General features: G+C 40.9%; 1 protein-coding gene and 1 long non-coding RNA gene across 10 annotated transcripts in view; one reads left to right on the top strand and one right to left on the bottom strand.

Annotated features, from left to right (window-relative positions):
• Positions 1-24199, top strand: part of LOC108524027 (uncharacterized) — a 36523-nt gene that overhangs the window by 5232 nt on the left and 7092 nt on the right. For 4 of the 7 annotated variants that reach the window (XR_001883956.1, XR_001883955.1, XR_001883960.1 and 1 more), the window contains 2 exons: positions 15295-15511; positions 20923-22342. This is a non-coding gene — a long non-coding RNA (uncharacterized LOC108524027). Of the gene's footprint in view, positions 1-15294; positions 15512-17246; positions 17335-17492; positions 17583-20922; positions 22343-24199 lie in introns of those variants that run through there. The other 3 variants (XR_001883957.1, XR_001883954.1, XR_001883953.1) reach the window with 3 other exon arrangements.
• On the bottom strand, positions 2332-17149 carry ZNF432 (zinc finger protein 432). Of its 3 annotated transcripts, none has more exons than XM_017864808.1 (5): positions 16859-16933; positions 15106-15313; positions 10762-10888; positions 9768-9863; positions 2332-4503 (listed from the first exon to the last, which is right to left on the bottom strand). In XM_017864808.1, the coding sequence occupies exons 2-5, from the start codon at positions 15118-15120 to the stop codon at positions 2783-2785; spliced, it is 1959 nt and encodes a 652-aa protein (XP_017720297.1). In that variant the 5' UTR covers positions 15121-15313; positions 16859-16933; the 3' UTR covers positions 2332-2782. The 3 variants fall into 3 exon arrangements, with proteins under 3 accessions (XP_017720297.1, XP_017720292.1, XP_017720285.1); XM_017864803.1 differs by lacking the exon at positions 16859-16933 and adding an exon at positions 17058-17149 and having other exon boundaries at positions 2363-4503; XM_017864796.1 differs by lacking the exon at positions 16859-16933 and adding an exon at positions 16941-17065 and having other exon boundaries at positions 2499-4503.

Raw genomic sequence — 24199 nt, 5'->3', positions numbered from 1 at the left:
CCACATACCTAATAGGAAAGCTAAAGCACACTGGCAATGCCAAGAGCTAGAAAGAGCATGGAACAAACGGAATGCTCACACATTGGTGGTGGGATGTAAATTAGTACAGCCACTCTGGGAAAGAGTTTGGCCGTTTCTCATAAAGTTAAACACAAACTTACCATATTCACCAGCAGTCATGCCCCCAGTGTCTATCCCAAATATATAAAAACTTATGTTCATACAATATCAGGTACAAAAATAGTCACAGCATCTTTACTTATAACAGCAAAACACTGGAAACAACCCAAATGTCCATCAACAGTTAATGGATACACAAACCCTGGTGCATCCACTTAAAAGAATACTAACTCAGTAACAAAAATTAAAACTATTTAGATACCCAAGAACTTGGATAGATCTTAAGGGTAATCTGCTGAGTGAACAAAGCCCTATCTCAAAGGTTGCATACCTTACAATTGCATTTTAACAGCATTCTTGAAATGACAAAATTAAGAGTGATGGGATCAGTCGTTACCATGGGTCATATTGGTAGGACAGTGTGAGTACAAAGAGGTAGCAAGAGGAGGCCGTGTGCAGTGGCTCATGCTTGTAATCCCAGCACTTTGGGAGGCTGAGGCAGATGGATCGCCTGGGGTCAAGAGTTCAAGACCAGCCTGGCCAACATAGTGAAACCCCATCTCTACTAAAAATACAAAAATTAGTCGGGTGTGGTGGTGAGCGCCTGTAATCCCAGCTACTCGGGAGGCTAAGGCAGGAGAATCACTTGAACCTGGGAGGCAGAGGTTGCAGCAAGCCAAGATCGTGCTATTGCACTCCAGCCTGGGCAACAAGAGCAGAACTGTGTCTCAAAAAATTAAAAAAAAAAAAAAGAGGTAGCGAGGATGTTTCTTTCTGTTGGCACAACAGTTTCACATCCTGATTGTGGTGGGATTTACATAAATCTATACATCTTACAGAATTGCTTAGAACTCTACACAAAAATAAATAAAACAATAATTACTGCACGCACAAAGTAGTGAAGTCCAAATAAAGGCTGTAGTTTAACAGCATTGCACTAATGTCATTTTATTGGTTTTGATTATTATGGTTATGTAAGATAATATTGATGATGCTAAGCAGAGGATACTCAGGAAACTTACGTATATTTTGTAATCTCTTGTGAATCTAAAATTATTTCAAAACAAATTTTAGAAAATAATATTTAAGGCATTTTGTAAACTACATAATGGTACCTACTAAAATTGGATAAACACATCCAAATATACTGAATTACGTTTATCAATAAATTGAAAAAATAAATTTGGGGCTTATATGTAAGATCTAATAAATAATTACATCAGGTTGGCACAGAAAGCACCAGTTATATATAGCATTAAAATTTAATCAGTGATAAGAACAGCCCACTTTACAATTATGGAATCATTGATAATATGCAAGGTATGCTGTCCCAGAATAGACATCAAGTGTATCATGAGTTTAGATTTGTGACAGAAAGTCCTCAAATATGTATCATTTTCATGAGACTTTTTTACTTCATGAATTTCCTGATCCTTTTTAAAGTTACTCTTCATTTAAGTTTTATTTCCGTATGAAGTAATGATGATGAGGCAGAATGTATCACTGAAATCCTACTGTATTCACTGCCATCTGAAACTTTTTCTCCAGTGTGAAATATATCTGCCAACTGTTAAGGTTTTATTTCTGCGCAAAGGCTTTCCCCATGATAATGCTGCTAGTATGTGTAAGTTCACTGATGATCTATTATGATCACTGATGAGACAGGGTCTTTCTTCCCATAGAAGGCTTTCCTAGCGTCCCCCTTTGTAAGATTTATCTCAGTAAATACTTTTCAAGAGATAGTTACTCAGAAAATTTTCAAGACTTTTCTGCATTGGATGTATCAAGTTTATTTCCTACATGTTTATTGTGACATACAGTATGAGGTAATTAATCACTGAAGGCACTAGTGCATTCTCTGCATTCATTAAAATTCACTCCTGCAAACTGCAAGTGTGAAATCTAGCAACAGGCTGCTCTACACTGCCTATATGCAGGTATGCTAGGAGCACACCGCTGTTTAATCAGTTCACATTACTTTATTTATTTATTTTTCAAGACGGAGTCTCGCTCTGTCCCCCAGGCTGGAGTGCAGTGGCACAATCTCCGCTCACTGCAAGCTCAGCCCCCTGGGTTCATGCCATTCGCCTGCCTCAGTCTCCCGAATAGCTGGGACTACAGGCACCCACCACCATGCCCGGCTAATTTTTTTGTATTTTTAGTAGAGACAGGGTTTCACTGTGTTCGACAGGATGGTCTTGGATCTCCTGACCTTGTGATCTGCCCGCCTCGGCCTCCCAAAGTGCTGGGATTACACGCGTGAGCCACCATGCCCGGCTCAGTTCACATTACTAACATGGTTTTCTCTCTGCATGAGTTTGCTTGTATGTAATCAGTTCAAATTCTCTGCAAAAGGACTATGTACCTTACACATTTCACATGTGGACATTGTCATAGTTTTAATGAAGGTTGACAAATGAAAGGTTACCCCCAATCCACAGAATCTCTCTGAGTTATTTTCTATACATTGGTACATCAAAGATTTCAGAGCCTGAATTCATGTTGAAGCCTTTTTGACATTGATAGCATTTATCCTAGTGGATAACACTGGATTTTGAAATATGATTTTCATACTCAATACACATAAAACTATACTGTGAAATTGCTGATGGTGTACAAGACATATTTTCTTTCCAAAGGCATGACCACGTCCATTGCATTGTTAGGGTTTGTTTCCACTATGAGTTCGCTGATGTACAATGAGATTTCTCTTTGAGGAGAAGGCTTTTCTACATTCACCGCATACAAAGGGTTTCTCTCCTGTGTGAGTTCGTTGATGAACAATTAGACGGCTCTTCACAGTGAAGCCTTTACCACATTCATTGCATCCATAAGGTTTTTCTCCAGTATGAACTTGCTTATGTAAAGCAAGCTCAGTTTCCATTGCAAAGCCTCTTCCACATTCACTACATATACAAGATTTCTCTTCTGTATGAATTTGCTGATGTACAATAAGATAGCGTTTCATGGTAAAGCCTTTTCCACATTCACTGCACATAAAGGGTTTCTCTCCAGTATGAGTTCGCTGATGTACAACAAGATTGCTCTTAAAGGCAAAACCTTTTCCACATTCATTGCATATGTATGGTTTCTCTCCAGTATGAGTTCGCTGATGTAACATCAGTCCACTATTCACAATGAAACCTTTCCCACATTCACTGCACCTGTAAGGTTTCTCTCCAGTATGAGTTCGCTGATGTACAATCAGCCGACTCTTCAAGGGGAAGCCTTTCCCACATTCACTGCATATGTAGGGCTTCTCTCCAGTATGAGTTCGCTGATGTATGATGAGCATGCTTTTCACAGTAAAACCTTTTCCACATTCACTACATAGATATGACTTCTCTACTGTATGATTTCTCTGATGTACAATGAGATTACTCTTCCTGGGAAAGCCTTTTCCACATTCATTGCATACATAGGGTTTCTCTCCTGTATGAGTTCGTTGATGTTCGATCATACGGCTCTTCATGGTGAAGCCTTTCCCACATTCATTGCATATATATGGTTTCTCTCCTGTATGATTTCGTTGATGTATGATGACATAGTGCTTTGTGGTGAAGCCTTTCCCACATTCACTACAGATGTAGGGCTTCTCTCCTGTATGAGTTCGCTGATGTATGATAAGCATGCTCTTCCCAGTGAAGCCTTTTCCACATTCACTACATACATAGGATTTCTCTCCAGTATGATTTCGCTGATGTACAATGAGATTACGCTTGCCTGGGAAGCCTTTTCCACATTCATTGCATATGTAGGGTTTCTCTCCAGTATGAGTTCGCTGATGTTCAATCAGACGGCTCTTCATGGTGAAGACTTTTCCACATTCACTGCATATAAAAGATTTCTCTCTTTTATGAATTCTTTGATGTTCATTTAGCCTGGATTTTCTGGAGAACACTTTTGCACAAAAAGTACATCCATAAGGTTTTTCTCCTGTATGAACTCTCTCATGATCAGTGAGCTGTGACTTCTTGACAAATGCTTTCCCACATTCACTGCATATGTGGGTTTTTTCTATTTCATGAGTTCTCTGATGCTTACTGACTTGGGATTTAGTGCTACTGGATTTTGTGCTTACAGAGAATTTAGCTGCAGAATAAAGTTCTTCATACTCACCATGAAGAAATGATTTCCCATCTCCATTAAATTTAGTAGAGTTCTTAATTTCATAGCTTCTGCTCTGGTTGACTAAACTTAAATTTGATTTCAAAGTTTTTATATGTAATTCAAATGTATCATGATTTTCCCTGAAAAGACAATGGCTTTTGGTTTGAGAGGCAGTATTTCCCAATGCATTACGTTCATGGTATTGTTCCATACTCTTCAGCATCCTTTGATTTTCCAAGCGATCCTGCAGATGATCATCAACTTTGTTGTTTTCTAGGAAAGAAGAGAACAATGAATCCTTTCATAATCTTGTTGGGGATAAAACTGTTTTCTTAAAAAAAAAAATCCTTGTTTATTATTATTATTATTGTTATTATTATTATTAGAGACAGAATCTCACTCTGTTACCCAGGCTGGAGTGCAGTGGTATGATCTCGGCTTACTGTAACCTCTGCCTCCTGGGTTCAAGCAATTCTCCTAACTCAGCCTCTGAAGCAGCTGGGTTTACAGGCATGTGCCATCACGCCCAGCTAATTTTTGTATTTTTAGTAGAGACAGAGTTTTAATATGTTGGCCAGGCTGGTCTTGAACTCCTGACCTCAGGTGATCCCCCTACCTCGGCCTCTCAAAATGCTGGGATTATAGACGTGAGCCACCACACCCGGCCAGGTGTTTTTAAATATGGCTATTTAATGACAATACGATGATAATAGTATAAAAGCAACTTCACGTATACACTTTGGTAAAAACATAATAATATAAACAAAAAGTAAAAGCAGTCTGTGTGCAAATAAGGTGAGGCAGTTGACAATCTGTATAGATTTGACTGCTTTCTAAACAGGACCTTGCAAAACATGTGGACACAGTAAAATACAAGCAAGTCATTATTACAAGCAAACAACAGGGCTTGGAGGAACACCATTCCACAAAATTTTGGGAGACACCAGACCACAAAGGTGGAAAAGGCAACTGATCCAAAATTCTGAGGGTTGTATTTATTCACTCCACTAGTATTTGTTGAATGACTCCTATGGATAAGGCACTCTGCTTCCATTTGAGATATACAAAATATGCCTTCTTTTCACTGATGCTGAATTCTAGTTAGGAAAAACAGAGGGAACAAAAAAAGAAGGGAGTTGGAGATGTTAAGTGTGGTTTGGTGGAGCAGTGTAGATGATGAGAGTTGGGGGAAGCAGGATATATTTGTATAAAGAAAATACAAGGTTAAATGATGAATTCAATGGGGAGAGTGAGGAAAGTGAGGACTCAAAGATTACTAAATATATGGCTTGAGACACTGGGTAGATGAAAGCATCTGATAAGATGGCAAATATTACTGCAGTCCAGAACATGTAAAGTATACACTGTGAAACACACTTTGAGGGCCGGGCGCGGTGGCTCAAGCCTGTAATCCCAGCACTTTGGGAGGCCGAGATGGGCGGATCACGAGGTCAGGAGATCGAGACCATCCTGGCTAATACGGTGAAACCCTGTTTCTACTTAAAATACAAAAAACTAGCCGGGCGATGAGGCGGGCGCCTGTAGTCCCAGCTACTCGGGAGGCTGAGGCAGGAGAATGGCGTAAACCCGGGAGGCGGAGCTTGCAGTGAGCTGAGATCTGGCCACTGTACTCCAGCCTGGGTGGCAGAGCAAGACTCCGTCTCAAAAAAAAAAAAAGAAACACACTTTGAAATGGTTATCAAATACATAACACAGACATCAAGAATCTGGTTGGAGGTATAAATGGAGAAGGCAGCATGGAAATAATCAGCACATACATATTATTTAAGAAAAAAGGACTGAATTACTTTTTTTTCTTTTTTTTTCTTTTGAGACAGGGTCTTACTGTCACCCAGGCTGGCGTGCAGTGGCACAATCTTGCATCACTGCAACCTCCATCTTCCAGGCTTAAGCAATTCTCCCACCTCAGCCTCCTGAGTAGCTGGGACTACAGGTGCATGCCACCACGCCTGAGTGATTTTTGTATTGTTTGTAGAGACAGGGTCTTGCCATGTTGCCCAAGCTGGTCTTGAACTCTTGGGCTCAAGTCATCTGCCCACCTCTGCTTCCCAAAGTGCTGGGACTATGGGTGTAAGCCAAGGCACTGGACCAGGATACCATGTTGAGAAGACACGTAGAATGAAAGAGGAAGGTACAGAGCCAAGGTTTTAGACATTCCAACATTTGGTTTTGGGATTATTTAAGCCCTCTTAGAGGAACTAAATTGTGAGTACAAAGATCAGGGAAATATGCTTACTGAGATATATAGAATAAATACACTCACATACTTGTTGCCTGGCAAGTAAGAGTTAGAAATCTCCATCTGTTGAAATTAAGTGAACTGAGATAGACTCTTGTGTGGTAACTGTTATTAAATTTGCCCCTCTTCAATCTGTAGACTACTATCTAACTTTCCAAAAACATTCATCACATTTAATGAACAACTCCTATAGTCAATATTCCACCCTCTGGTTTAGCTGTGTTGTGTTATCATATGTTCCATTAATTATGAAACAGGAAAACAATGATAGGGAATTTTGCAACTGGCCAGTGTACCATGTAGTTGCCTTCAGAAGAAAATGTGCTGCTGCATGGGATATGAACTGTCACTTTCTTCCATCACATTTTGTGTGCAGTAGAAAAGTCATGTCATATCAAGGCCAGGCACGGTGGCTCACACCTGTAATCCCAGCGCTTTTAGGAGGTCAAGGTGGGCAGATCACTTTAGCTTTGGAGTTCCAGACCAGCCTGGGCAACATGGTGAAACATCATCTTTACAAAAAATACAAAAATTAGCCAGACATGGTGACATGCGTCTGTAGTTCCAGCAACTTGGGATGTTGAGGCAGGAGGATCGCTTGAGCCCAGGAGGTCGAGGCTGCAGTGAGCTGAAATCGTGCCACTGCACTCCAGCCTGAGCAACAAAGTGAGACCCTGCCTCAAAAAAAAAAGTCGTATCAAATTTTTCCCATTTCAATGTCCCTGATACACTGTTTCCTCATCTGCTACCAATAGCATCTACTTCAGTAATGCTACATTTATGTCTCAGAATCAGTTAAGCTGTACTAAAGGATAAACTTCCTCCTTCTAGACAAAGGTTGTGCCAGCTTCACCTTCAGTTTTTCTTAAGATATTTAGCTGTTTCTTATTATTGCTACTACACGCTGTCATCCAGGTGAAAGGTCAGACTAGCAAGGTATTTTGTGAAAAGACAAAAATATAAAAGTAACCAATCCTCAACCATGCTACCTCAATTACTCATATATAAAATCAAAGGTCATCTTGATTAAAAAAAAGCTTACATTACCATGAATATTACCATGTTTCTGCTCCACGATTTCTCCAACAAGCAGCTTCTATCAACTTACCTGTATTTGGCCAACTTGAGGCCAATCTTTTGATAGTCAAGCCCATGGCCTTGCACAATTCCTATTTCATGCCTTCATTCTTTTTTTTTTTGAGACAGAGTTGCGCTCTTGTTGCCCAGGCTGGAGTGCAATGGCACAATCTCGGCGCCCCACAACCTCCGCTTCCCGGGTTCAAGCGATTCTCCTGCCTCAGCCTTCCTGAGTAGCTTACAGGCATGTGCCACCATGCCCGGCTAATTTTGTATCTTTAGTAGAGATGGGGTTTCTCCATATTGGTGAGGCTGGTCTTGAACTCCTGACCTCAGGTGATCCACTCACCTCAGCCTCCCAAAGTGCTGGGATTACAGGCATGAGCCACTGCACCTGGCCCATGCCTTCATTCTTAATTCATGTCACCATCTTCCTAATTCAAAATCTAGATATGCTTTGTGGACATCATACTCTTGCTGCAATTCTGACTATCCTGCCATATGCTCTATTTCCTCTGTATTCCTAAATTAACCCCTGTATCGTTAATTTTTATGGTAATCTTCTGTGTAGTGAGGATCTAGATCTAACCTCATCCAAAGAGAGATCTAACATTTGTTCTTAGCTATTAGGAAATGAGCTCTAGGCCCCTGGAATGTCCTGGCCTATAGGAGTGTCTTTGTTTGCCCACTGGCTTTAGCTGCTGGACAGTTTAACAATATGATTTATGACAGGGGCTTTGGCCCATGCCATATCAGTTCCACACTTTGGAAAAACTAGACACTCTAGGTATTAGCCCGACTTCTGGGAGAGGCAAAAGACTAAAAGTCAGCCATGTGGGCTGTATGTGACTGGAACCTAATGAAAACTCTGGCCACCAAAGGCTCAAGTGAACTTCCCTAGTTGTCAATACTCTGTATTGTCACACACTGTGGTGGGAAGAGACGTAATGTCCACAGTGAGAGAAGGACCAGAAGTACTGCACTTGGACCCCCTCCTGGACTACAAATGACCTGGGAATTCTACTCCTAGGTGAAGGCTCAAGAGAAATGAAAACATATGTTCCTGAAAAAGTTGTACACGAACTTTCATAGCAGCATGATTCATAAACGCCAACAAGTAGAAACAACCCAAATGTTAATTCAATAGATGAATGGATAAATAAAATGTGGTATATCCATACAATGGAATATCATTCAGCAATAAAAAGAAATGAAGTACTGATACATGCTAAAGAATGGAAGAATTTCAAAAACACTATGCTAAATAAAAGAAGCGAGACACAAAAAACCATATATTTTATGATTCTATTTATATAAAATGTCCAGAACAGGCAAATCTATAGAGATAAAAAGTAGAGGCCGAGTGTGGTGGCTCACACCTGTAATCCCAGCACTTTGGGAGGCCAAGGCGAGTGGGTCACGAGGTCAGGAGTATGAGACCAAACTGGCCAACATGGTGAAACCCCGTCTCTACAAAAACACAAAAATTAGCTGGGCATGATGGTGCGCGCCTGTAATCCCAGCTACTCAGGAGGCTGAGGCAGGAGAATCGCTTGAACCCAGGAGGTGGAGGTTGCAGTGAGCCAAGATCATACCATTGCACTCCAGCCTGGGTGACAAAGCGAGACTCCATCTCAAAAAACAAAAAAAAGAAAGAAAAAAAATTGACTGTGGTGATGGTTACATAACTGTTCATATACTATGAAGCACTGAAAAATAAACTTTAAATTGGAAAATTGTATGGTATGTAAATTAGGCTGTTAAAAAACAAATCTATAATGGGAAAAACACATTAGGGAAATGAATACAATGCTACCGTCTAAGATGAACTAAAGGAAAAGCAGAAATCAAATGTACAAAGGAAGTACTCTGAGATAGACATAAGTTATGACCTGGTTTGGACTAGAACTGATGTAGGATGTAAAACAGTCCTTTCTAGGTAAACAGTCAACAAAAATAGTAGAGACTTTTAACAAGAGAACTCCACAGGTAGAGGACATTCAATACAACACCAGCACAGACAGGAAAGAAGTATGGTACTAAAGGAGAATGCAACCTTAAAATAAGATGGGAAGGGTTTTTTGTGGAGAAAAAATGATCTGTATTCCTAATAGGCACTGCTTCCGTGTCCTGAGACACCCACACAGCATTCTTTTACTGACTATAATGTGACTTACGCATCTTGCTGGTTCTCACATACCTGGACAGATTCGACTGTGCCTTTCATCTTCCATTGTCCATGGTTCTTCTCCTCGTTCCAACCTGGAGAGTGCATCTGGTTTGCTGACTTGATAACCTGTTTATGGGAAATGACAGAAGACGGACACACTGGATTGGGCTGGTGTATGTAATGTGAGAGAATGTTACATTTAAGTAACTAGACAGTTTTCACATCTGCAAAGTAAGTAGAGGCTTTTCTCTCAGGAAAGGGCAGATTACAGTCAGACCTTAATATCTGAAAATTTCACATCCAGGGATTCAACCAACCATGGATTGAAAATATTAAAAAAAAAAATACAATAAAAAATACAAAGTGCAGTGGCTCTTGCCTGTAATTCCAGCACTATGGGAGGCTGACATGAAACCAACACTTGAAGCCAGGAGTGGGAGACCAGCCTGGGCAACACAGATTCCCACCCTCCCAAAAAAAAAAAAAAAAAATAGCCAAGCATGGTGGTTTGCACCCGTAGGCATAGTTCCTCAGGAGGCTGAGGTAGGAGGATCACTTGAACCCAGTTCAAAGCTGCAGTGTGCCATGAAGGCACCACTACATTCTAGCCTGGGCAACAGAGCAAGATGCTGTATCTAAAGAAAAAAAAACACACACACAATAAAAAACAATTTAAAACATACAGTATAACAACTATTTAAATAGCACATACGTTGTATTAAGTATCAGGCATAATCTAGAGATGATTTAAAGTATTTGGGGGGAGGTGTGTGTAGGTTATATGCAAATACAATGCCATTTTATATGAGATTTGAGCATCTGTGGATTTCATATCCATGGAAAGCTGTGACACCAATCCCTCTCAGACACTGAGGGGTGACTGTATATCCTTTTACCAGAAGCCAGAGGATGTACCAAAAATCTGCTATTCAGAGCACTGCAGTAAATTCCAAGGGTAAGCAGCTGAGAAAGCAAAGACCACAGACTGGGCACCCTCCAGGTGACACAGGGCAGCTGTCCTTACCCATTGATACCAGGTTGCTGTAGATCTCCAACATCACATCCCGGTACAAGTCCTTCTGAAAAGGGTCCAGGAGCTGCCACTCCTCCCAGGTGAACTCCACAGTAACATCCTCCAGTGTCAGCAATTCCTGTAAGAAAACAGAGCCTTGCTTAATAGAAAGTGTTTCTCTTTTACTGACATGAAAAATGTGAAGGGAAGTTGTCCTGCTCATATTAACCACATAGACTGCATCCATCTATAAGCCTATAGTATTTTTTAATATCACCAGAGAATCTCCAAGTATTCTATAATTGTACAGTGCCCCATTTGCTCAACAAAAATTAAGGTTTTATATCAAATCCGCTCAGTAAAAACAGGTTTTATGTATAAATTTTAATTTCAGTATCTATTGCCCAGTCAAGAAAGTATATGCTACCTACATCTAGGTATCTGATATAAATTGTTTCATTCACTGTAAGCCTTCCCAGCTAATACTAACATAAGACATGGGGAGACTCCAGATGCTAGAATCACAGGACACTACGTTCATGTTTAATTATTAAATGGATTAAAAAATAGAAATGTATAGAAAGCATGAGAAACTATTAAAGAGTAATCAAATTGGGAAAACTTATTTTTGGAAATATATATTAAATATATATGTACACACACAAACATATATACATATGTGTGTATATATATGTATACAGTCACAGGTATGTGTGTCTATTAACAGAAAGGTTATATTAGATACACTGAAGAGATAATTAGTGAGTTGGAATTCACAGTAAAAAAAAAAATAACTGGGCCAGGTGGGGTGGCTCACACCTGTAATCCCAGCACTTTGGGAGCCTGAGGCAGGTGGATAGCTTGAGCTCAGGAGTTCAAGACCAGCCTGGGAAACATGGTGAAATCCTGTCTCTACCAAAAAGACAGAAATTAGGTAGGTACGGTGGTACGCGCCTGTGGTCCCAGCTACTTGGGAGGGTGAGGTGGGAGGATCGCTGGAGCCCAGGAAGTTGAGGCTGCAGTGAGCTGTGATCATGCCACTGTACTCCAGCCTGGGTGACAGAGTGAGACCCTATCTTAAAAAATTAAAATAACTGAAAAATGAAGCAGAGACACAAAGTGACAGAAAGTATGAAGGAGAGTTTACTAAATATGGAAGACAGAATGAGGCCTAACATATGCCTATACATAGTTTTTGAAATATTATATTGAAATAAGAGAAGCAATTTCCAAATATCTGAGTGAGAAATTTTCAGAACTGATTAAATATCTTGTAACTCAAATTTAATAAATCAACAAAGCTAAGCAGAAAATCTGCATCTAGACACATCAGAAACTATTGAACATCCGATGCAAATATAACATTATGAAAACAACCATTAATAGAACGAAAAGATGCATTACCATCAAAAGAAAGACAAAAAATGTTCTAACAACTGACTTCCACAGAAACAAAAGAAGCAAGAAAAGTGCAGAATAACATCTTCAATGTCTTGATTCTATGGCAATCGGCAAATTGTATGGTATGGCCTAGCCCCGAATGCCACTGGAAAATAAATTGAGACCCTCTTGTCAACTAAACTGCCACTCTCCTGTCTCAACATGACTTATAATCATACGGTAGTGGGAACTTGAGGCAGGAAAGAGCTAGATGAAAATTGATGGGATAATCTATCCCCATGTAATTGCAGAGATTAATACACAGACAAAAGAACAGACTTGGTGGAGTCTGCAAATTCTTAATGCTGCTGATCTTATCACATTCAGAATTATTTCACACAAGAAATAAATCTGTTTGAAAAAAAAACCTTAGGTTTCTACCTAATTTCATACTCAAAAATAAGTTTTTCCTGTTTAAAGTCCAACCAGAAAGCAAAAGAACCTACGGAAGCAGAAGCAAATATGAAATATATTCATGTTCAATGCCATAAAGGAAAAAAACAGGGACAAATTTTATGAGAAAAAAATTTTAATATCTACATTGAAAAACAGATCATAAACAAAGCTGAAAGAAAAATGACAGGCTAAAAAAAATTTGCAATAAACAAAAGGTCAATATATAGTAGACATAACCAACTCATTAACCAGTAAGAAAAAAGTTTTTTTTATGTAAAAATTAAAGTCAGGCATTTCACAAGAGAAAAAAATCCAGTTGGCCAAGAAATACACATGAAGGACTTCAACCTCACCTGTGATGAGGAAAATGCAAAATAAGACAAAAGAATATTGGATCACTGAAAATTGTATAATTTGATAATGTCATATTTTTAAGTATTGGCAAAGATTTAAGGCAAAAAAGACTCCATGTATCAGTCTCTATGTTGCAGGCACTCATTTAAATACTTTACATAGTTTAACAATGTTTCCATGTATGACTTTAGACAAATGGAATTTTATACAATTAATATTCTTCAATTAATTATAGTGATTATTCCTTTATATTCTAAAACCATACCATCTAAGGCAGGGGTGTCCAATCTTTGGCTTCCCTGGGCCACATTGGAAGAAGAAATGTGTTGGGCCATGCATAAGATACACTAATGATAGCTGGAAAAAAAGTGCAAAAAATTCTCATAATGTTTTAAGAAAATTTACAAATTTGTGTTGGGCCACATTCAAAGCCATCCTGGGCCACATGCAGTTGATCTAAGGTGACCAACAGGTGGAAAGTGATTCCACTGAAGCAAAAGAAGTCATAATAAATGTGTTTATATATACAGACACATACATAAAACACAGATTTATAAATACACATACACACAGAGATGCGCAGAGTTCGGTGACAGCAAGTACATGCTACCAAACCTTTGTTGAAGCACTATAAGGGGATTAGGAAGAAAGTTATGATAAGGGAATTTTACTTTTTTTTTTTTTGAGACAGAGTTTTGCTCTTGTTGCCCAGGCTGGAGTACAATGGCATGATCTCGGCTCACCACAACCTCCGCCTCCTGGGTTCAAGCGATTCTCCTGTTTCAGGCTCCCGAGTAGCTGGGATTACAGGCGTGCACCACCATGCCAGTCTAATTTTGTGTTTTTAGTAGAGACGGGGTTTTGGTCAGGCTGGTCTTGAACTCCCGACCTCAGGTGATCCACCTGCCTCGGCCTCCCAAAGTGCTAGGATTACAGGCGTGAGCCACCGTGCCCGGCCCAGGAATTTACTTTTTTAACCAGTGTGTACTTCATCATTAGAATTCATTTTCCTGTGGGGCCAGGCACAGTGGCTCACGCCTGTAATCCCAGCACTTTGGGAGGCAGAGGTGGGTGGATTACCTGAGGTCAGGAGTTTGAGACCAGCCTGACCAACGTGGTGAAACCCCATCTCTACTAAAAATACAAAAATTAGCCAGGCATGCTGGCGTGCACCTGTAATCCCAGCTACTCAGGAAGCTGAGGCATGAGAATCCCTTGAACCGAGGAGGCGGAGGTTATAGTGAGACAAGATCACACCACTGCACTCCAGCCTGGGGAACAGAGTTAGACTCCATCTCAAAAAAACAAAACAAACGAACAAAAAACAGATTTCTTTCCCTTTGGAATCCATGAGTTATTTACGTAATTACAGAAAATGAAAGCAATAAAAATATGTAAGAATTGGATGTGAAAATGCAGAAGGATTCTGTATATTCTGAGATGAGGTGAAGTTATCAAACATGGCACCCAACAACTCAAGACCTTATCAGACAACTCCCTAATGCCAAATCTGCAGTTAATGCCAGTTCAGCCATCTGTTCCGGACAAATGGAAGCTATGCACGCCTTCCATTTTCCTAGGCCACTTAGATTTTATTCCTAAATAAACTCACAAAGACACACAAGACTTGAGTGTGTGGCCTTGCTTTCGTCCCCTGAAAAAACTGTGTCCACTGAGTTTGCCTGGTCTATTTCCATAGGAGTCTCTGAGGAACCCTGTTATAAACAGCAGTAAGAAATCTTCTGTCTTTAATAGAAAGCTAGTTCAAAACACTGTTCAAAAAACCATATCACCTCCGGGAAGAATACCAAATTTTTCTTGAGATCTAAGTGCCATGAAATAATGATCTCCTGAGGCACCTGTCTGCTTTTTCCTCACAGTCACTGCATATTATATAACTTAGCATGACTTTCTTGTACTGGCTGTCAGAGACATCAGATGCAAACTGACAGCTAATGTAATGGAAAGGATCTTCTAGTCAGGCATTATGTTCCAACATCAGTCATTTTGTAGGAATCACATAAACACTATATTCCTGATCTTACTTTGCCATGATGTTGGAGTTAGATTTAAAGTTTATTTCTCTCTAGATTCTGAAATGATTTCTTACAGGTCTCTACAAATCCACCATGGAATAAAGAAGAGAATAAAATGAGAAAAAGTCACCTGGGCATTGATCATTTTCTTCTGTTGTGGGAAATGGCCAGCACCTGGGATACTCTGTCTTTGTCTCCTCTGGATCTGCCTTAAATTTCTAGTTAGAAACCTCAGTCACCAGTGAAGAGTGTCCACAAAAATCATTATCTAGGTCCTGGAATCTTCCTCTTTCTTCATTCACTTCTTGTCTCTTCCCAGGGCAGCCAGGACCTGTAGACTGAGGAGCAAAACAACTTTCAGGGGTACATTCACCTTAACACACGACCCTGAATATTTGTCTCTTTATTTGGTTCTCTCAAACCAAAGAAACGCAAGACCCTCAATGAAGGCCAAATGCCTTTCTTCGGTGAAGTGTGGAAGTAACATGAAGAGGAAAGGGGAGGTCACAAAGGCCACACAGCACCATGCCTAAGCAGTAAGTAATTCTCATATCAGCTTTTTAAATAACGCCATATGGATGGTGAGAAACTGTACATTTTTTCCTTTATACAATGTTACCCTCACACCTCTTTAAAAGTCTTTATATATATTTTAAAGTGTTTATATATGGCCCGGCATGATGGCTCACACCTGTAATCCCAGCACTTTGGGAGGCTGAGGTGGGCGGATCACCTGAGGTCAGGAGTTCAAGACCAGCCTGGTCAACATGGCGAAACACTGTCTCTACTAAAAATACAAAAAATTAGCCAGGTGTGGTGGTGGGCACCTGTAATCCCAGCTACTCGGAGACTGAGGCAGGAGAATGGCTTGAACACAGGAGGCAAAGGTTGCAGTGAGCCCAGCCATTGCACTCAAGCCTGGGTGAAAAGAGCAGGACTCCATCTCAAAAAAAAAAAAAAAAAGTGTTTATATACACACTTCAATATGAAGAACAAGAAACACATCAAAAAAAAAAAGAGGGAGACAGAGAGAAGGAATACGAGGTATAAATACAAATTTAGAAAACAATTCAAAAATGTAAATACTGGGAAAATAGCCGCCTTTTATATATGAACATACAAAACCTAAAACACCCATAAAAAATATGCAGTACATTTGCAAGAGGAAGGATAAAAATAGGCTCTTATTAATTTGTGCAGCAGTAATAAAAAAAAATACTGTTAAATAGAAAGCTTATTCATCTGCACCCTCTCTGCCCCCCAACAAGACTTTCATTTTCTGCAGGTTCAAGAGCATGGGTTGTCGTGGAAAGCCAGAGGATTAGAAAACTCAACGTGCAGGAAGTACTTGGACCTGAAACTTTTAGGAAATGTTAACGTTCATCAAGTCTGTTTCAGCAGCCAAAGTTTGAGCTCAACACACACAAACACACACACACACACACACACACACAGACCCTGCCAGGTCTCCTGTGAAAAGACTTCAGTTTTCACTTGTCTCTACACAAAAGGCCACCACCCCGCCAGATTAATACGAAAACCTGGAGTAGATACACACGTACACTGGCTTCCCTTAATGATTCCTCGATCACTGAGCCTCAGATTAATCCAGAATGTGAAACAGAAGTCACATTAGTTGAAAAAGCCACCCCACCGATTTTCAATCACTGAGCCGCACAGGGGAGTGACCCGCGAGGACCACAATCCCTGACCTCAGGACTCTTGGCCGTAGATCTACTCAGGTCTTTAATCACTGACCACCAGAGCCTCCATGAGGGACCCCCAAAGATATCCCATCACAGACACCCACCAAGGACTCCTACCAGCTCCCCTCCAAAAGAAAACACCCGCCCCCGCCTCCCCCACACCGCCGCGCTACCTACACCGTACAGCGCCACGAACAACGCAGACGCCCTCAGAATGCTCCCTCCCGCCGCGTTTCCACGTCCTGACCCACACACTGACCTGACTCTCCCTGGAATCGCTGCGACCTCTTAAAGACTGAACTTACTTCCCTAAACTTCTTCCACTTCTGGGCCCCTCGCCCAGCTCCCTCCCCACTAAACCTCCAGGGAGGGTCACCCGCGTTTCCATGGAGAGCGGAATGCGGCCTTCCGGCTTTTCCTCAGGAGAAGCGTCCGCGCCGGAGTCGCCTCGCTGCTCTGGGGGCGGCCATCTTTGAGTACGTGACGTACAGACGGCACAGCAGCAGCGAGACGCGGTGGACAGAGGCCTCTTAAAACTGTCAGATTTCCAGACACCTCAGCCCTGGCAGAAAATGGAGAGATTATCAGAGGCTTGAGTTCACACAGACAGATACGGCGTGTGGGTAAAGTCCTCTGAACAGACAGGGAACAGAGTAAGTTGATCTCCTTGTAGGGGATAGTGAACGGCGCAAAATTCTCAAAGGCCGGAACCCGTTATTACCACAAAGGCGCGGCATCAGTTCTTAACGGTTATGATGGCTGTGACGTCTCAGCTCAATGGAAAATTAAAGTCACCTCTGGGCACCTCAATCACTATTCTAAATGCGAAGCGTTTTAGAGGCCGTATAAAAACTGAATCAAGCGAGATTAGAACAAAAAATAAGCGAGCGGTGCGTTGCAGGTAACCGCGCCGTTGGGCGGGAGCACTGTGGGGCGGCCATTTTGGGGAAGCTCGGTGTCCTTACGGCAGAAGGAATGCTCTCTGGGAAGCTTGCGGTGGAACTGGCCCGTGGAATTGTCTCTAGAAGAAGAAAACCACCTGGCTCTGTTCTTGACTCTGGAAATGAATCGTTTTCTAGAATTATTTAGGTTGTTGGCAGATTAATTTCCTTCACACAGTTTCCTTGCCCCCACCCTTTTAAAGATAGGAATCTTTAAAGCCAACAGTAGTATTGTCAAATCCCTTTCATATTTGAAACCTCTGACTATTGCATCTCTCCGGTTTCTCCTATTATTAAGTGCTTGGGCAATCCAGAATAATCTCCCAATGCTAAAGGCAGCTGATTAGTAATTACAGTGCAGAGTCCTTTTTGCCATGTAACATAATATAACCATGGGAATTATTCTGGAGTTGGAGATCTGCCTATGATATGACACTAATGAATATTTTGCAATGAAAAAATACTATTTTTAAAAATTGTCCATATATCTACAGAATTATTACCAGAAGTTATGCCTTGTGACGGTTTTTTATAAGAAAGAAGCAAGGATGAAAATGTCAACATTTTCAATTGTGTGTTTTCTTTTTAATAATAAAGCATGTGTTCTAATTTACAAAAACCACAATAAAGGTATTTTCATCATGTCAGTCTTGAGGCTGAACAACACTTAACATTCTTTTTCCTTTTAACTGTCTGCCTTCTCTCTTCCACTACACTCTCTATACCCCACACTCCAGGCTCTCTTCCATCATCTTATGCCTATGGCCCCTTTCCCCTGTACCCTCTTATTACTTCCATCTGTCACACAGACACACACTGTCACTCCTCTAAACACTCTAGTGTTAAACAATTGCCACTGATTGTTTTTGACAAGTGCCCTATGGGTAGGAGTGTTCACATAGATAAAGCTGAGTCAAGTCAAGTAGAGAAATACTATGAGAATAGACCTATTCAGCAGGCTGCAACACATTTCGTAGTGAAAATTCTGTGGGGATGGAGGCTTTTGGGTGTTTCAGAGCCATTTCTGCCATTTTCAGAGCCATTTCTACTTCCTCAAGTGCAGATATTCTGCTAGGGTGCAGATATTCACTGTTACTGTTGTTAAAAGGTGGTTGCTTTTCAAGGCTGCCTTGGAGCAGAGGATATGGGGATACGATTAGGGCAAGGTAAATACTACAAGGTAAAGCTCACTTGTGGCCGGTGTTGTGAACTTAATTGGCCACTCTAGAAAAGGAACTAACTGGCCCCTAGCCAGGGTCTAAAAACTAGATCTAGATAGCACAAAAAAGTTACATTAAACTTCCTCTAGTGTCCAATCTATCAGATTCCGATCCTGAAGGACCAACTCAGTCTCTCTTCTACTTCATCTCCTTTCTCTCATCTTATAAAAGATATTCTTTGTGAAAACTCTGTTTATTTCACATATAACTCAGCTTTAGCTGGGCCTGGTTCTCCCCTCCAAGATCTTGCCTTTACCACATAACTTTCGCAGCCTCGAAATGCTGAAGATTTCCCAGAAATTTGTTCTAATTCCTAGGGGTTTAACCTACCAGTATCTCCTCTGTATTCATCTTGGCCTTCTCTATAAAATTAGATTTTTTCTAACATAAGTACAGATATAAAGCTCAAATCCCCTCAGATATTTCCAAAAGAATTTACTTTTACAGAAAAACCTCAGTGACACATGTGGCCTTTTTTGAAGATACTGTGAGAGTGACAGGGACAGAGATAACAGGGTACTCAAGAGCAAAAATCTTCAGAACCTCTCATAATTACTTTTTCTCCACATCCCCTCTAGGATGCCTCACCTGTGAGTCTTTTCATATCTTCCTCCTCTAGCTATGCAGTGCCCCACCTGCTGGTCTTGTGCTGATCTCTCTCGTGGCCCTACCTGCCCCAACAACTTACATTCTTCTCCATTTTAATATAGATCAATTAATTCTTCCAAGAATATACCCTAAACACTTACATTTATTGCGATTTAGAGAGTAGTTAATACACCTTCTAAAAAGAATAGTTAGGGATTGCTGGGTGCGGTGGCTCACGCTTGTAATCACGAGGTCAGGAGATCGACACCATTCTAGCTAACATGGTGAAACCCCGTCTCTACTAAAAATACAAAAAAAAAAAAAAAAAATTACCCGGGGGGGGGGGCTGGGGCCTTTAGGCCCAGCTACTCAGGAGGCTGAGGCAGGAGAATGGCATGAATCCGGGAGGGGAGCTTGCAGTAAGCCGAGATCGCACCACTGCACTCCAGCCTGGGTGTCTAAGCCAAGACTCCGTCTCTACCTTTTTGGTTTTTTTTTTTTTGTTTTTTTTTTTTTTTTAGACGGAGCTCTGGCCTCGGTCGGGCCCCAGGCTGGAGCTGCAGTGGGCCGGATCTCAGCCTCACTGCCACAGTCGCCTCCCAGGCTTCACGCCATTCTCCTGCCTTCAGCATCCCAAGTAGCTGGGCACTACAGGCCGCCCGCCTCGTCGTCGCCTGGTGGCTCGTTTTTTGTATTCTTGAGTAGAGACGGGGTTTCACCGTATTAGCCAGGATGGTCTCGATCTCCTGACCTTGTGATCCGCCCGTCTCGGCCTCCCAAAGTGCTGGGATTACAGGCTTGAGCCACCGCGCCCGGCCTTTTTTTTTTTTGAGACAGAGTCTCAGTCTGTCGCCCAGGCTGGAGTGCAACGGCGCGATCTCAGCTCATTGCAACCTCCGCCTCCCGTGTTCAAGTGATTCTTCCGCCTCAGCCTCCCAAGTAGCTGGGATTATAGGCACCTACCATCATGCCCAACTAATTCTTATATTTTTTGTAGAGACTGGGTTTCACCATGTTGGCTAGGCTGGTCGTGAACTCCTGACCTCAGGTGATGCACTCGCCTCTGCCTCCCAAAATGCTGGGAGTACAGGTGTGAGCCACCATGCCCAGCCTATCTATCTATCAATCTTATTTTGAATCACACCTCTGGTCACTTTCAGGAACTATGGAAGTTTCTGTCACCCAGCATGCAGTGGCATGATCTCAGCTCACTGCAACCTCCGCCTCCTGGGTTAAAGAGATTCTCCTGCCTCAGCCTCCCTAGTAGCTGGGATTACAGGCGCATGCCATCACGCCTGACTAATTTTTGTATGTATTGTAGAGACAGGGTTTCACCATGTTGGCCAGGCTGGTCTTGAACTCCTGACCTCAAGTGATCTACCCCCCTCAGCCTCCCTAATGAAGCAATATTTAATTAAGATTTCTATCAATTGGATACTATGCATCAGGATGAAGATAACCTGATTTATTCACCGTTGCTATCCCCACATAGATGCCACATTAACCAGCTGAAGAAAATCCTGAGACTACAATAGAAAGAAATGTGGCTTCTCCGTAAGTTTCTGTATTGATGTTCCAAGGATGATGAATGTGTAAACAACTGAATGTTGTGCAAAATCATGCAGTTTACTTATTTATGATAAGATGAGGAGAATTTGTATTTCTGATCCAGACAAAGCAGAGCCTGGATACAGTGGAGTCACAGCTCATGACAACAAAGGGGATGACACTTGGAAAACACACAGAAATGAGGGCAACAGTGTTCACCAGCCACCACCCGGGATTATGAAATCGAGCAATACAAACATGAATGTAGGAGGAAAGGATATGAAAAGACACAAAGGTGCTCACCAGGACAGGATACTGTGGGTCACTCTGGACTCGGAGGATCTGTAGGAAACATTATTCCTGTGAATGTGTTGGACTTACTGCTTGTGCCTGTACAAAATGAAAATCCTGGAGCCACTGGACAAGATTATGAGCACAGAAAATAAAACTTCAGGGAATACAAATAATGCTGCATACAATGGGTCTATAATTTTGTTAAAACCTAGAGTAGAACAGTAACCAAAATCTCTTCTTTGTGATGTTTTTGTCATTGTATGTGACAACCAGATACACGGGAAAAATTTACTACAATGTACAGGATCTAGCAGATGGGAATGGAGTATCCAATGTACTCTGCAGCTTTTACTTTAAGATCCTTCCACCTGGAGTTCATGGGGCTGATCTTTATGGTCTGGAAGACACTCAAGAGGCAGGTGGTGCCAATGGACATAGTCCTGTCCACTCTTTCTACATAGAAAGTATGTTCACATCCAAAACCATTGAAGAAATGTGTCAATCCAAAAGCTGACATTGGGGAACTCCTTTTGAGAGAAGAAACATGGGGTTTCCAATAATCAAGTGCTTGAGACTCACATCTGTGGACCTCAACCTGGATCTTGTGTAAGAAAGAAATAGATAATGGCAAACGAGAGAAGTTGCCTAGGATTTCAACCCTCATCTGTGATAAGAAGATTATCCTTATTGCCACATCACTAGAATCTTTTCTTTCATTCAGCACATGTTCCTTTAAGGATGGTAACAATCATTCTTATGAGAAAACAGCCTTATTGAAGATTCTTGTCATTAACAGTAACTTTCACTGTGTGCTCCTGTGAGGATAGCCAGGTGCACTTAGAAATGGAAAGAATTACCAGGGTACTTCATCGAAGTCAGCACTAAGGATGAGGTGGTGTTAACCATGGGAGAAGCAATGACAAGTGACAGCAAACAGAAAAAAAGCATCATCTAACATTTTATGAATAAACTGATGAGGTAGTTATAATGGAAAAAAGACATAACCTCAACCGCTACCAACACTATAGAACAAATTACTTCTGAATGAATTGCTGATCTAAATTTTCATGGTAAGTAATACAATTTTAGAAAACAATAATAGTATTTTGTGGTTTTAGAATAAAAAAAAGTTTCTCAAGTCACACAAAACACATTAATAATATAGGAAAGATGACAAATTAGGCCATAGTAAAATTAAGAGCTGGCACTCCTAAAAGACACACCACACACACACACACACACACACACACACACACACACGAGGGGTTTGGAAGAGAGATGTATGTACCATAAAAAAGCACAGATTCACACAATAGAGTAAATTATAGTCAAAACATTCCAATAGAAGCTTCAAAAACATTATTCAATTAATAATTTAGAGAAAATGTTCAATGTCCTTATTAATTGTGAGAATTCAAGTAACACTACTACCTAATATCATTGTACACCAACCAGAAATCTATAATAAAAATGGTAGGAAATATCAAGTTTTGGAAAAGATGTGGGTAAATCAGGCACTTCATACCAATGGGTGTTAAAAATGGCACAAATATTTTGGAAAACTCTTTGGTAGTACCTACATAAGCTGAAGAGATACAAACCTAGGTCTCAACAATTACACTCTTACAAATATACCCCAAATAAATTTCTATCTATATCGATATCTATATATATACACCACCAAAAGGTTAATTCAATAATTTATATACCAGCACTAGTCATAATACCCCAAACTATAGACCATCCACACGCCCATCAATAGTAAAATGACTCAGCGATATCCACACAACGGAATCCTTTAAGGCAATGCTAATGTATGCCAACAATACATTCACAAAATCATAGAATAAAACAAAGCAAGTATAAGATAAACTAAAAAAACAGGAAAAGTGATCTATCTCTTAAATGTTAGAATAGATGTAAACCTATGTCCCAATGCCGCTTCTACAAAAACCCAACCAAACTGTAGCCTTGGACCAGGCATGGTGGCTGACGCCTGTAATCTCAGCACTTTGGGAAGCCAAGGTGGTGGATCATGTGAAGTCAGGAATCGAGGTCAGCCTGGCCAACATGGTGAAACACCATCTCTATTGAAAATACAAAAATTAGCCGGTGTGGTAGCGTGCATCTATAATTCTGGGTGCTTAGAAGGCTGAGGCAGGAGAATCGCTTGAACTCAGGAGGTGGAGGTTGCAGTGAGCCTAGATCACAGCACTACACTGCAGCCTGGGAGACAGAATGAGGCTCTGTCTCAAAAAAAAAAAAAAAAAGAGAAGAAAAAGTACTTGATGTCAATAATTCACATTAGATGTCACTGAACTCACTTGTACAATTAAATGCAAATTAATTTAGAAGTGATGATGAAGAAATAGGAAAATCTACCTTATCAATATTGATCCCAGCAATGATAGGAAGCCTAAACAGAAATCTATCCCTAGAAGAAAGAGATATATTTATAACAGTCTTTCACAAATAAAAACAACAGCATCAAATGGTTTAAATGGCAGATTCTACCATTTTTTAAAAAATATCATATAAGCCAATAATTGATGCTTTTTTCCCCCCCAAGAAAAAGAACACTCACTGGCTATGTAATTAATGAAGAAATACAAAATTTAGCGGTCAAAATTGATTCTTTGGGTTTTCAAACAGACATAGTTAGCAAATAAGTAGAAATTGCAGCTCAAGCTGCAGTGGGATGAAGTGGTTACCAGTGCACTATGTACCTACTTTGCAATGTTTTAAGATACAGTATGGGCCAGGTGAAGTGGCTCATGACTGTAATCCCAGCACTTTGGGAGGCCAAGACAGGCAGATCACCTGAGAGGCCAGGAGTTCGAGACCAGCCTGGACAACATGGTGAAACCCCGTCCTTATTAAAATACAAAATTAGGCCGGGCGCGGTGGCTCAAGCCTGTAATCCCAGC

This window comes from Rhinopithecus bieti, unplaced genomic scaffold, assembly GCF_001698545.2.
Source record: "Rhinopithecus bieti isolate Rb0 unplaced genomic scaffold, ASM169854v2 scaffold_2723, whole genome shotgun sequence".
Taxonomy (NCBI): Eukaryota; Metazoa; Chordata; class Mammalia; order Primates; family Cercopithecidae; genus Rhinopithecus; species Rhinopithecus bieti.
The sequence above is the reverse complement of the archived record's forward strand: the minus strand, read 5'-3'. Positions and strand labels throughout refer to the sequence as shown.